The 14,125-nt window shown below is 38.8% G+C and overlaps 1 protein-coding gene and 1 pseudogene across 1 annotated transcript; both read left to right on the forward strand.

The window, feature by feature from the left end:
* Positions 609-2,545, forward strand: LOC109948752 (annotated as a pseudogene).
* On the forward strand, positions 8,777-9,389 carry LOC18780943. Its single transcript, XM_020562462.1, has 2 exons — positions 8,777-8,899; positions 9,009-9,389. The coding sequence occupies exons 1-2, from the start codon at positions 8,777-8,779 to the stop codon at positions 9,387-9,389; spliced, it is 504 nt and encodes a 167-aa protein (XP_020418051.1).

Raw genomic sequence — 14,125 nt, forward strand, 5'->3', positions numbered from 1 at the left:
AATCTGATCAGGAGCAAAGTTCACTGAGCCACTTTCCTAAGAACCGCTGCTGTATGTGCTGGTTTAAGGAGGAATTATAGTTCTTCAAGCGTTGAATCTAAAAGTTACGAATCTGAAGGTTCAAGCAAGATGGCAGAGATTCCAAACAACAACAATAATGTTGAATGAGGTGGTGCGCTTGTTGTCCAACCTTGAAAACCCCTGTGTGAGTTTTCCATTCGCAAAGTCACTGATCAACCTTCGTGCATCATCTATCCTCAACTCACAGTTGACAAGTTTGAGCTTCGAAGTGGTATGATTCATCTTCTTCCAACTTATTATGGTAATACCACTGAGGATCCTTACATGCATATTAAGCAATTCTTTGAAATATGTGCTACAATCAAAATTCAAGGCCTTGATGATGAGCAGATTAAGATGAAGCTATTCCCATTCAGTTTAAAAGACAAAACTAAGTCTTGGTTATACTCTTTGCCTAATGCTTCAATTCATACTTGGGAAGAGCTTTCTAATAAGTTTTTGTAGAAAATCTTTTCGGCTCGAAAGACTGACAAGATTAGAAAGGAAATTCTTGGTTTCACACAAAAGGAAGGAGAAGCTTTTCATGAATGTTGGGAGAGGTACAAGGAGATGATAAGTTCTTGCCACACCACAACATAGAGAGTTGGATGCAAATGCAATCTTTCTATGAAGGTTTTCTTGATTCCGAAAGGATGATGGTAGATGCAACAAGTGGAGAAGGACTGATGAACAAAACAGCATATGAGGCTTTTACTCTCTTTGAATCCTTGAGTGCTAACTCTCAACAATGGAGCCACAATAAAGGAAGAGAAGCTCCTATGAAAGCTGTGGTCTCTGAGGTAAGTACTAATAATGAGATTGCTGCAAAACTTGATGTTATGTGTTCTTTGCTCCAACAGGCAGTGACTGGCCCTCTAGGAAACAAAGTGAAGTTCAAGACCAATCTTTTGCGGAGCACATGCTAGAACAAGCAAATGCCCTTCAAGCAAGGAATCCTAATAATGATCCTTACTCAAACACGTACAATCCGGGATGGAGAAATCATCCTAATTTCAGGTGGAACAACAATCCAAATGTGCAACAATCTCAAACACCTCCCCCAGGATTCCAAACACAACAAAGGCAATTCCAGCAAGCTCCCCAACAAGTGCAAGACCAAAGGGGTGATCAAATGGGAGAATTGCAAGACATGTTCAAGAAGTTCATGGGGCAACAAATGCAAATCAATCAGAATCTTCAAAATGCAGTGAACAAACTAGAAGTGCAAGTCGGGCAGATTGCATCCTCCATGAGCAATAGAGCATCCGGAACTTTCCTAAGCCAAACGGAGGTGAATCCAAGGCATCAAGAGCATGCTAAAGCAGTACACATCTTGAGAAGTGGTAAACAAATTGATAATGAGGTTGGAGATGCCAATGAAGAGCAAGAAGATGGAGAAAATGTGGAGATCATTCAACCACCACATGGGCAGCCCACAGCTTCCAACAAACAATCCCTCAATCCCTCTGGAAAGAGCACAAACCCTAAGGTATCATCTAATGCTAATCAAGTTCCAATTTCAACTAATGCTTTTAGACCTATTGCACCCTTTCCCAGCAGGTTATCAAAGTCAAAGAAAGATCAAGGCTTGGATGAGATAATGGAAACATTCAAGAAGGTGTAAATCAACATCCCATTGCTTAATGCCATTGCTCATATTCCAAAGTATGCAAAAATTTTGAAGGATCTATGCACTAACAAGAGGAGATTCAAAGAGCATGAACAAGTTGCATTGAGTGAAGAGGTAAGTGCAGTGTTATAAAGAAAGCTGCCTCCAAAGCTAAAGGATCCAGGTTCGTTTTCTACACCTTGCATAGTTGGTGATTTTAAGTTTCAAAAAGCTTTGCTTGATCTTGGTGCTTCTATAAATCTTATGCCGTATCATGTTTATGAGAAACTTAACATTGGTGAGTTGCAAGCCACATTTGTGAACATTCAACTAGCAAATAGAACTATTAGGTACCCTAAGGGCATTCTAGAAGATGTTTTGGTGAAAGTGGAAGAGCAAATTTTGCCAGCAGATTTCTTGGTGTTGGAAATGGAAGAAGCACCAATTCATGACAATCAATTACCACTCATTCTAGGTCGGCCATTCATGGCAACTGCCAATGCTATTATTGATGTGAAGAAGGGTACATTGACCATGAATGTGTTTGATGAGACAATAGCATTCAAAGTGTTTGAAGCCTCCAAGTTTCCAAGTGACGAGGATGAAGTTTTCCATCTTGAAGCAATTGATACTATGGTGAAAGAAGCACTGCCAATGAGTTATTTGGAGCCCATTGAAGCATGCATCACACAAAGCATAAGGAAAGAAGAAGTGGACAGCTTAGAGGCTGTGATCTTTCCTTTACTTCTTGAGCTTGTTTACAGCATGGATAGCTACATAGAAGTTGGAAAGAGGTATGCAAACCAATTTGAATCATTACGCCCACCTACTAATACAGTTTTACCTTCTTTGTGCAGGCACCAGAGTTGGAATTAAAGCAATTGCCAAAACACCTTAAATATGCTTATTTAGGTGAAAATGAGACTCTACCTGTTATCATTGCCTCACATCTCGAACCAAATGACGAAAAGAAGCTTTTGAGAGTTCTAAAAGAGCATAAAACTACAATTGGGTGGAGCATTACAGATATCAAAGGCATAAGCCCAACACTGTGCATGCACAAGATATTATTGGAAGACAATGCAATGCCCAAGAGGGATGCCCAAAGACGTCTCAATCCGAACATAAAGGAGGTGGTAAGAAAAGAGGTAGTGAAGCTTTTAAATGTTGGTATTATTTACCCTATTTTTGATAGTAAATGGGTGAGCCCAGTGCAAGTTGTCCCCAAGAAGTCAGGTATCACAGTGGTGAAGAATGAAGCAAACGAGCTTGTACCTACAGAGATGACCACGGGCTGGAGAGTTTGCATTGATTATAGGAAGCTCAACACAGCGACAAGCAAAGATCTCTTTCCTCTTCCATTCATTGATCAAATGCTTGAGAGATTAGCTGGCCATAGCCACTATTGCTTCCTTGATTAATATTCAGGCTACAACCAAATCGTCATAGCCCCAGAGGATCAAGAGAAGACGACATTCACATGTCCCTTTGGCACTTTCGCTTATAGGAGGATGCCTTTTGGTCTCTGTAACGCCCCAGCCACTTGTCAAAGGTGCATGATGAGCATTTTCTAAGACATGGTAGAAAGGTTCATTGAGGTATTCATGGATGACTTCTCTATCTTTGGTGATTCTTTTGATCAATGCTTGCATAGCTTATCCAAGGTGTTGGCTAGATGTGAACAGACTAATCTTGTGCTTAATTGGGAAAAATGTCATTTTATGGTTAACCAAGGCATAGTTCTTGGTCATGTCATCTCTAGTAAAGGAATCAAGGTAGATAAAGCTAAGATTGATTTGATTGCCTCCATGCCCTCACCTATTTCTGTCAAAGAAGTACATTCTTTCCTTGGCCATGCAGGTTTCTATAGGAATTTCATTAAGGATTTTTCTAAGATTGCAAGGCCTCTGTGCAATCTCCTTGCCAAGGACATGGATTTTGTGTTTGATCAAGACTGTGAGAATGCTTTCAAGCTTTGAAGAAGATGCTCACAACTGCCCAATCATTATACCACCGGATTGGAGCTTGCCTTTTGAATTGATGTGTGACGCTTCAGATTATGTTGTTGGAGCTGTTTTGGGACAGCAAGTTGATAAGAAGCCACATGCCATCTACTATGCTAGTAGAACCCTCAACAATGCCCAACTCAACTATTCCACCACAGAGGAGGAGTTGTTAGCTGTCATATTTGCTTTAAAGAAGTTCAGATCATATTTGATTACTAACAAGGTTATTGTTTATACTAATCATGCAGCATTGAAATACTTGTTAGCTAAGAAGGATGCCGAACCACGACTCATTAGATGGATTCTCTTGTTGCAAGAGTTTGACTTGGAGATAAAAGATAAGAAAGGAAGTGAGAATGTCGTGGCTGATCACTTGAGTAGATTGGTGCATGTATCTAACGAAGAGGAGGATTCATTTCCATTGTGTGAAAGCTTCCCTGATGAGCAACTCTTCTCCATTTGTGCTTTGAATTCTCTCAATCCATTGCCTAGGTTTGCTGATATTATTAAATATTTGTGCACTAATGAACTCCTTACAAGGTTATATACGTTCCAACATGACAAGCTTAGGAAGCAAGCAAGATACTACTTTTGGGATGATCCATATCTATTCAAGCATTGTCCAGACCAAGTAATTCGAAGGTGTGTGCCTGAAGGTGATTTTAAGAGCATTCTGGAGTTTTGTCACTCCCACACATGCGGAGGCCATTTTGGAGCAAAGAAGACTGCTAGCAAAGTGCTACAATCAAGTTTCTTTTGGCCTACCCTTTTTAAGGATGCTTATGTTTTTTGTGCTTCATGTGATATATGCCAACATATGGGTAATTTACATACTAGAAATCAAATGCCTCTCACCAATATCTTAATAATTGATATATTTGATGTTTGGGGAATTGATTTCATGGGCCATTTTCCTACCTTTTATGGATTTGAATATATATTAGTTGATGTCGATTATGTTTCTAAATGGGTGGAAGCCATTGCCACTAGAACTAATGATGCTAAGGTTGTGATCAGTTATCTCAAAGGAAATATTTTTACAAGGCTTGGCATACCTAGAGCAATCATTAGTGATGGTGGCTCCCACTTTGTTAACCAAGCTTTTGCAGCGTTCTTGAAGAAATATGGAATCACGCATAAGGTGGCAACACCCTATCATCCTCAAACTAGTGGGCAGGTTGAGATAAGCAATAGGGAGATTAAGTACATACTTGAAAAGATAGTGAACGCCACAAGGAAGGATTGGTCCATGCGTTTGGATGATGCATTGTGGGCTTATAGGACTGCTTATAAGACCCCTACAGGTATGTCTCCGTATAGACTTGTTTTTGGTAAACCTTGTCACTTACCAATGGAGCTTGAGCACAGGGCTTATTGGACAATCAAGGCCTTCAATTTTGATATGAAAGCCGTTGGTGAGAAAAGGAGGCTTCTACTCAATGAGCTGGAGGAGTTGCGACATGAAGCATATCAGAACGCGAAGCTTTACAAGGAGAAAACAAAGCAATATCACAACAAGAAAATTCTTAGGAAGATGTTTGAGAAAGGGTAGAAGGTTTTCTTATTCAATTCACGCCTTAAGCTCTTCCCAGGTAAGCTTCATTCTCGATGGATTGGCCCTTTTGTTATTACTAATGTGTTTGATCATGGCGCAGTAGAGATTCAAAACATTAAGGATGGTAGCACCTTCAAGGTGAATGGACATCGGTTGAAACCTTACTTTGATGCCAACTTTGATGCCAATATTGAGTCCCAAGCACTCAAGGAGCCTCCACCACTCTCTTGAAGCTCACCAGAGTTTGGATGTTCGACTGAAGACATAAAACTTAGCGCTTCTTGGGAGGCAACCCAAGGTGACAAAGAGAAGATAGAATATACGAGGAAGCTTGCTTGCGTCCTAATTGCTTCAAATGGGAGTTTTTCTGAACTCTGACCTTTGGTTATGTCTTTCCCTTGTCTTCTTTCCTTTCATTTATGAGGCATTGCTTTTTCTTACACTCTAAACATTGAGGACAATGTTTCATTTAAGTTTGGGGGGAAGGATTTAGTTATGTTGTTTCAAATTGTCAATTTTAAAATTTTGAGTGTGTCTAATGGCCAACAACGTAGCATTTTGTGAGTTGCTTTGTCATCCTTTCAAACACCTATGATAAGACTTGGATTTAATTCAAATTTGGTTTTGCATAAATCAATCATCTTGTTTAAGGTCTTTGTGTGATTCTGAGTTAACTCTGTTTTGCATGCCATCCTTGCACTTATTGAACACTTTGCCGAGTTAGTCCAATTTCTTGCTACTTGGAGATGTTATGCAATTCAACTTATCTCATGATCTTGGTTTCATACTTTAGAACTTATTGAATATCTCTTGAGACATTTTGTTGCCATACAATGCTTAGGAAGTGATTTAGGCCATGTTTGAACCGTTTGAGCCTTTCTAACCATCCTTCTACATGTATTCATCCCTAGTCAACCCATTTGAGCCTACGTTAAGCCTTTCTTTGTATAAAACATTCCTACCAAATGAACCTTTGTTTTTTTATTCTTACTTATTCTATGAGCAATTAAAGCTATCTTCAAAAGAGAGTTATAAAGAAGGCAAGGTTTTTGGAGCAAAAGTGAATCAATAGTACCATAACCCAAGTGTTGAAAAGAAATAAGTTTGGGGGTATTGGTAACTAATCAAAAGAGGTAATGAAGTGTGACCAATATAGTCACGGCCCTAGGGTGTTATAAAAGAGAAGATCATGGTGATCTAGGGTCAAGAGCCACAAAATTAGGCCAAATAAACAGATATGAAGGTGCTGAAATTCTGTTGAAAATATGCTCATGTATGTGTTCCTTGCTTGTTACAAAGATCAGTAATCTCTCATGCTCTTACTTATGCTTTAGTTGTGTTCAAGATGTTGTTATATATCCATATCCCTCTTTCATTTAACCACTACCCTAAGCTTCATTACAACCCTTGTAAAGTCCTTTTGATCTTTGGTATTATATGGTATTATTGTGGAGAGATGATTTGATAATGAGCTTATGGGGTTTGGAATTCTTGATTTTGCTCTAAGTGTGTGCGCATGTACTTATTTGAATTGCAGGTGTTGTACTGATTTGGCATTCACACGCTACACTTAAGGATGTCATTGTGAGCTTTGGTTACCCTTGAATCATGTGTGGAACTTAGATTGTGATTGTTGTGTTTCTTTGGAACCATATACTTCGGTGATTTTTTGAGGATATTGTTTGGAAGGCTAGCCGCTTATTTCTTATTTCTAAATGGTATTTTACTTTGTTTTGCTTGAGGACTAGCAAAATCTAAGTTTGGGGGTATTTGATAAGTTCATAATTTCATACATTCGCATGCCTTCTTTACTTAGTGACTTTGCTTAGTTTGTCTTTATTACCTATTTTTGTTTGTTTTGTAGGTTAAGACAGCAAGTTACCTATATTTGATGCAATCCATGCTTGTTCAGGTGCTGATTGGGATAAGAGGAATATGAGCTTAAAGACAAAACCAATTTGAGCCACACTCCTTGTTAGTCCAGTTTCGTAGGTCATCTTGCAGGCCTCATTTCAGTAACTTACACAGGTCGGATGAGGAGACATTCTTGATAGAAGTTGTTCCAATGGGTGTCTATTATAACATATCCAAATTTTAGCCCAATTGGATAAATCTGGAGCCCTCGGCACGTCAAAGACTGAACCAAATTCACAGAAAAGTCATAGTTGGCTGCCATCACATTTAATGTGGCTACATCCCTAGAGCCATATGCTACATATTAGAGCAGCCATACATGGGAGACAAATCAGCTTGGGAACTCAGAAAGATGAACCAAAGTCAAGCTTTCTATAAAGCAACCAAGAATAGTCCACCAAAGCATGTATTGGGCAGCTGGAGCAGTTGGCATGTATGGGCAGTTGGGCAGTTGAGAGCAGCTAGGAGAGGTGTGCGTCACCAGCCAAAAGGGAGGACAAAATTGCTTAACTGCCCAACTGTTCCAGCTGCCCATACACTAGAAAATATGTAGATTGATAACTTAACTGTCCACAAATGCCAAAACATCATGTAAGACCTAATATATTTTTAAAAAATAATTGAACCTGACATAAATAATTAAAAAGGTTTTACTAGTCACTTGTAAGTGTCAAACTGTTAGAGGGAATGACCAAATTGAGAGCATGGAAATTAACGCACTCAACAACTTGGGTTGTGTTTTCACTAGGCAACAATAGATGTTTGATACCACAGTTGAAGAAAACTATGAGCTTTAAGAAGTGAGCAAGAGAAAAAATAGATTACACTGTCATGAACCATATCTTGCCTTGCCCACCACAGAAAAGCACCCAAACCAACAATTTGCTACAAGCACTGCAAGGAGCTGGATGTGAAAAGGCATCAATTTCATTTGAGATATAATCCTACATGCTGATGTCAGAGTCAAAAATAAAAATGATTATATTAGACACAAACTCATACACACTACACGGATGCTAGAACTCGAATCCAGGACCTTACCTGAGGGAGTAAATACTCCATACCACTACATTAGTGGGTCCTTTGCCACCCCATACTAATTTTAAACATGAATTACCTATTTTATCCTTGCACATAATTACCATTAATGACAAAAAAAATTTAAAATTAAAATTAAAATTGCTCACTACACCCCACATATGTTCCTGCAACCCTAGTTTGACTTTTTTCTCAAACCATCATGTTCCTACAACTCTAACGAGATTTATATGTTTATATTGGTGAAAAAATATCTTGTATTTATTCATGAATGGTGAGATTGAAGTTAGATAGGCTTCGAATGAGGTATGAGTTTATTTTTTGGCGTTTTGCAAGTTTAGTATTTCATGATGGTCGCTGATTGCTTTCAGCACATTAGTACCGAATGCGATAGGTAAATTTGGTGGGATGCCACCGAAAAGTTGCACCTATTTCGGTTGTGTTTGACCGGTCATGAACTTAATATGCGGTGGAGATCCACCATAACATGGAATGTAGTTCAGTGGTTTATTACCGAAATTTTACTTGCGTTTTGGTGGCATCGAACCGAAATTTATTTATTTTTTCAGTAACTTATTGTCGACCACAAATTTAATGCAAGCTATTTTGAACTTACTCCCATTAAAGGAACAAAAACAAGGTGACGCCCTTACTAAAGACAACAATGTGGGAACAGAATGTGAAATAGACTATAGTGATCAATTCACAACTTATTTGGTAATTTTTTTGAGTAATTTTTTTTTTTTTGTGAAATCCTTTTTAGTATCATTAACGTAGCATTAATGTTTCAAATTTTATCTTTAAATAATATGAGTTTTATGTGTAGATATTCAATGGTAGAGATACATTACTTAAATGGGCTCGTGCACAAGGAAAAATGAATAATACTGTCCTTTTAATTAAAAGGTCTAATTATGGAGGTGAGGGCAAGAGGAGACCTCGAGTAATACTTCCTTGTGAGAGGAGCAGTAACTATAAGTTTTGCAAGTCTAGTGAGACAACTGATATAAGGTCGGATGCAAATAGTGATATGAAAAAATGTGCTAGGGATACTAGTACCAAGAAATGTGGATGCCCATTCTTATTAAAAGGTGTCAATATTGGTGATGGGGATGATTGGAAGTTGGAGGTTGTTTGTGGAGTACACAACCATCCTATTTCAGAGTATCTTCAAGGTTATTCATTTGTGGGGCGACTTTCTGAATAGGAGAATGCCTTGTTGATGGACATGTCTAAGAGTTTGGTGAAATCCAGAGATATTTTGGTCACCCTGAAGGATAGAGATGCAATGAATGTTTCAACTATGAAGACAATATACAATGCTAGGATCCGAAATAGAACCAAAGAATTTGCTGGGAGAACCCAAATGCAATAATCGCTTACTAAGTTATCCGAACACAATTATATTGAGTGGCATAGGACATCTGGTGATATTGTAACTGACTTATTTTGGACACACCCCATTAATATTGAGATTTCGCGTGCATTTCCACATGTACTTATCATGGATTGCACCTATAAAACTAATAGGTATCGTTTCCCACTATTGCAAATTGTGGGGGTGACATCTACAAATATGACATTCTCTATTGCGTATGTGTATATGAATGCCGAGAAGGAAGACAATTACACATGGGCTTTGACTGCATTGAGGAATTTGTTGGATGATAATTGTCTTCCTGGTTTATTACCATCGATCGAGAGTTAGCACTCATGAATTCTATTACGTCTATATTTCCGAAAGCACGACATTTATTATATAGATGGCATATTAACAAAGGAGTGTTGGCAAACTACAAGAAGTTATTTGGGACCCTCAAACAATGGAAGCAATTTAATGAGGATTCGAATACTTTGGTTGATTCAGAAATGGAGGAGGAATATTGGTGTTGTTTGCGACAGATTGAGTCTAAGTTCAGTAAATTTCAAAAAGCTCTTGAATACAACATGACAATTATTTAAATCCATTTAAGGAGAAGTTTGTGACCGCATGGACAGACACTTGTATGCATCTTGGATCGACAACCTCAAATAGGTAAGTATTTTAGTCAACTTTTGATATGTTTCCTTTAATGCCACGAGAGGCCTAGTAAAGGACAACATATGCTCGTCACACTTCTGTAACGAATTTGAATTCAATGCCTTAGTAAAAAGTACAAAATTGAAAAAGTGGAAGTCATACAAAATTAACAAATTTACCTGATACTATCTGCTTTGCATTGAGGCAAATGGGTCAAATGCAGCTCCATAATTAGGATTCTAGACAAACGGATATCCCACCTTGAGGTACCACTCTAAGTACCCAGGCACAGTATCTGATGGTCTCCTCACTAGTACACTACGATTTGCCTTTCCTAACATGTGGTTCTCTCAATTGTCCCACATTTCCCCGAAGTAAGAATTATAGGAATTGGCACGACTACCAGTTCTGATTGGGACACTTATTCTGGGAGGAATCGTCTGCACTCGACCAAACTGCCTAAGAACCCGCTCAGGATAGTAGGGCTTAATAACATCACAATATATGAGCATCCCTGAGTAGAATGCAACATCTGAAAATGGGTGGTGTTCCCTTTCAAACTTGTAAGGTTCCCATATACATTACTGAACCAAAATATATATATATATATATATATAATATAAAACACAACAAAGTTGGATGATATGTAAGAGAAACACACCTAATCAGCATTCAAAGCATCAAGCCGCTGTCTATACTTCTGCACGTCTACCGATGTTGTGCCATTGTCTCAACCTGGAATCCAACGAAGTGCACGAGGCTGGACCTCTAAATAATCAAGGTCATGATCAAGGACAACAACACCATGCATGTGCTCATACACCCATGCCTCCAGCAAAGTCATGTACCCAGCAATTTGCTTCACCTTAAACCTCAAAGCTTGGCCTAATTGTCTATACAACCATGCTAAGCACCAAGAACCCCATGAATAACCAGCAACATTATCAAGGTCTCTAAGTAGTCTAAGGTACACAATTTGAACTCTCGTGCCAGTCTTATCAACAAACATTACTATCATAAGTATGAGCTACATCTTCAACCTTTATAGTATCCTCAAAGTGATCTTGGGGAGCCGCTCTCTTTCTCCTCGTTGAGGCTGTGGGATGCTGTCTATTAGGTCGAGATGATGAAGCCTCAGTAGTACCTCTGCGAGTCCTCTTCATATCTAAAAATAAACAATATTAAGTACACACTCAGTAATGTATTCGATAAATAATCACTGAAAAACAAAAACAAATTCAGTGGACTATCACTGAAAAAAGAAAACATATTCGGTGGAGTACCACTGAAAAACCGAAATGCATTCAGTGGGCATCTCCTGAAAAATGGAAACAAATTTGGTGGACTACCACCGAAACAAGGTAACTATTTCGGTGGTAACCCACCGAAAGTAAAATAAATTTTAGGTTCAAATTCGGTGGACTACCACTGAAGCAATATAACCATTTCCGTGGTAATCAACCGAAACGAAAATCCAGTTTCGTAAAACCAAGTTCGAACCATACACCCACAAAGTTGAAATCAATAATTAAAATCATACTTTGGCTTTTCAAAAGTGAAATCAAACCTAGGCTTAATCAACACTTAGAAACCTAAATATAGAAATCAAAATTGAAATCAAACCATGGCTCTTCGAAGGATTTGTGAAAAGTTGACAGATTGGTGATGGATGTTTGCAATGGCTGAGGTAATGGTGGTTTGCGACGGGGTGAGGCGTTTGGGGTTGGACGTGGGGTGTGATGGCTCTATTTCAGAGATGGGTTATGCGATGGCTCTGTTTCAAAAGGGATGGAGTGTGCGGTGGAGCTTGTTGTAAATATGATGGGGGTGTGCGATGGGGTGTGTCTGCAAGAGGATGGAATTTTCAATGGGGTGGGGCTTGATATGGGATGGGGTGGGTTTGATATCAGATGGGGTGTGTATGAAAGGGAAGGGGGTTTTCAATGGGTGGTGTATGATACGGGATAGGGTTTACACAATAAGTTAGGGAATGGGGTTTATGAGGGCAATTTAGGAAGAAATTGGGGTATAGTGAGTAATTTGAAATTTTATTAAAATTCAGTAGGGTGTAAAGAGATTATGGGGTGTGAAGGGCAAATAATGGGGTTCATATAGAATTACCCAGCTAAATTACCCACACCATTAAACCCAAACCCCTGATTGAACCAAATAAGAGAGAGAAAACAAAGAAACAACAACCAAGAGAAGCCAAATGCGTGGGAACTAAAATCTCCCAGCCAGATGCATGTGAATTGAAGTTGAATTTGAATGGTGAAGAGGTATTGTCTTTGCCCCCAACGTTGATGGTGAAGCTTTGGCCTGACATGAAAGTGATGAGGAGCTGCTTCTGGGTGAGAGTTTGGCTCTGTCTACCCACTTCCCCTTTCCCTGTCTCTACAATTCTCACCAAGCAAGAGACCCTCAAAGAAGAATCAACAAAACAGCACACAATCCCTCATTCCAACATCACTTAAATTCACACACCCAGGCATGCACAGAGTTCTTTTTCTAAACATTTCTACTCAACTTGCGAACTATTTCAATAACAGAAAGTTGAAGATTTAGTACATGAAATGCACCAATTCATTTCCCAGAATTAGAAAACAATGCAATAAATCCATGAAAATGAAAAGCAATCTAAATTAGTAAAAAGGTCCCATTTGAGATGATGGATTCATAATTTCCTCAACATGAACACTCTAAATATTTCTCATAATTATCAAATTGACCAACTCACAATTCTCAAAATCCAATTTGATTGCTTTATGAGTTTCCAATCCCAATACCTTAAATTTATCATAAAAGCCAAAATGAACAAGCAATAGAGAGATAATAACATACGGGCAATAGGAATTGGAGAAGATGGCAATCTTGTTGAGTAGATGACGTTCTATACGAACACCGAATATCAGCGCTGCCGCCGCTGCTGCCGTGAACGCAGCACCACCCAACAACTCTAATGCATCTTCCCACGACGACACAACGATCATAGGTCCGAAAGGCCGACGCAGCTCTTAGACAATTCAAGCGAGTCCGACCCATCCTCTGCCATCGGTTTGAGCCGTCGAGATTATCCAGCTCCACAATATAGAGGAGTAGGACGAACGACAGTTCAGAAAGAGCCTTTTTAATAAAATAATTAATAAACTGACCCATTCCATTGTCATCTCTCACCTTACTGTCCAACTTTGCATTGGCCACTTTCCCCATTTCATGTAGTTCTTTTTTCCTGTCAATCATTTATTTTTAATCAAAAAAACCATCATAATATTAATCAACCACATTTCCAATTTTCAGATGTACGTGTAACTTACATGAAATTAAAAAATGTATCCCGGCCAACTCTTGCTTGTTGTACAATACTCTCGGCCTTGCGCTTTCCTTTCGCTTCACCCCTTCTTTGAGCTTCAATAACTTGCACAAATCAAGTACACAACACTATCATGCAATTGTCTCTAGCGACGAGAATCTGAATACTAATCCAAAGGCTAATACACCCTAAACCCCTTAAACACCACAACATCACATTGCTTAATTATAAAAATACGATGACCAGGATTTGCACACAGTCGCTCTGTAATTGCATATACCGATATGCAATTGCACGACACTACTTGCAAGTGCATCAACCCTCCATTATAACATTGCACAAACAATGTGGACAACCCACCCATGCATTTCTCTCTTGGGCCAGGATTCTCAATCCTTTCAAATCCCAATCCAAATCTTAACCAATCCTAACATTACACATTCGGAACGCTTTATGCTCCACAACAAAATATGCAAAAACACAGTCAAACCTACCTACCTACCTACCACGAAATCACCTTACTTGCATAATTTAAAAACAAAACTATATACTGTAATTGCATTCAGTGACTTGGATTTGCATACAGGCGATTAGTAATTGCTTAATTACAAAA

The sequence above is a fragment of the Prunus persica genome, chromosome G4, assembly GCF_000346465.2.
Source record: "Prunus persica cultivar Lovell chromosome G4, Prunus_persica_NCBIv2, whole genome shotgun sequence".
In the NCBI taxonomy this organism is placed as follows: domain Eukaryota; kingdom Viridiplantae; phylum Streptophyta; class Magnoliopsida; order Rosales; family Rosaceae; genus Prunus; species Prunus persica.

What these genes read in the sequence shown, in the direction of transcription:
- LOC18780943 (XM_020562462.1), top strand. Translation starts at nt 8,777, where the DNA reads ATGCAAGCTATTTTGAACTTACTCCCATTAAAGGAACAAAAACAAGGT. An exon ending in ATCAATTCACAACTTATTTG is followed by an intron (nt 8,900 to 9,008) that starts GTAATTTTTTTG and finishes TTTTATGTGTAG; the next exon opens with ATATTCAATGGTAGAGATAC.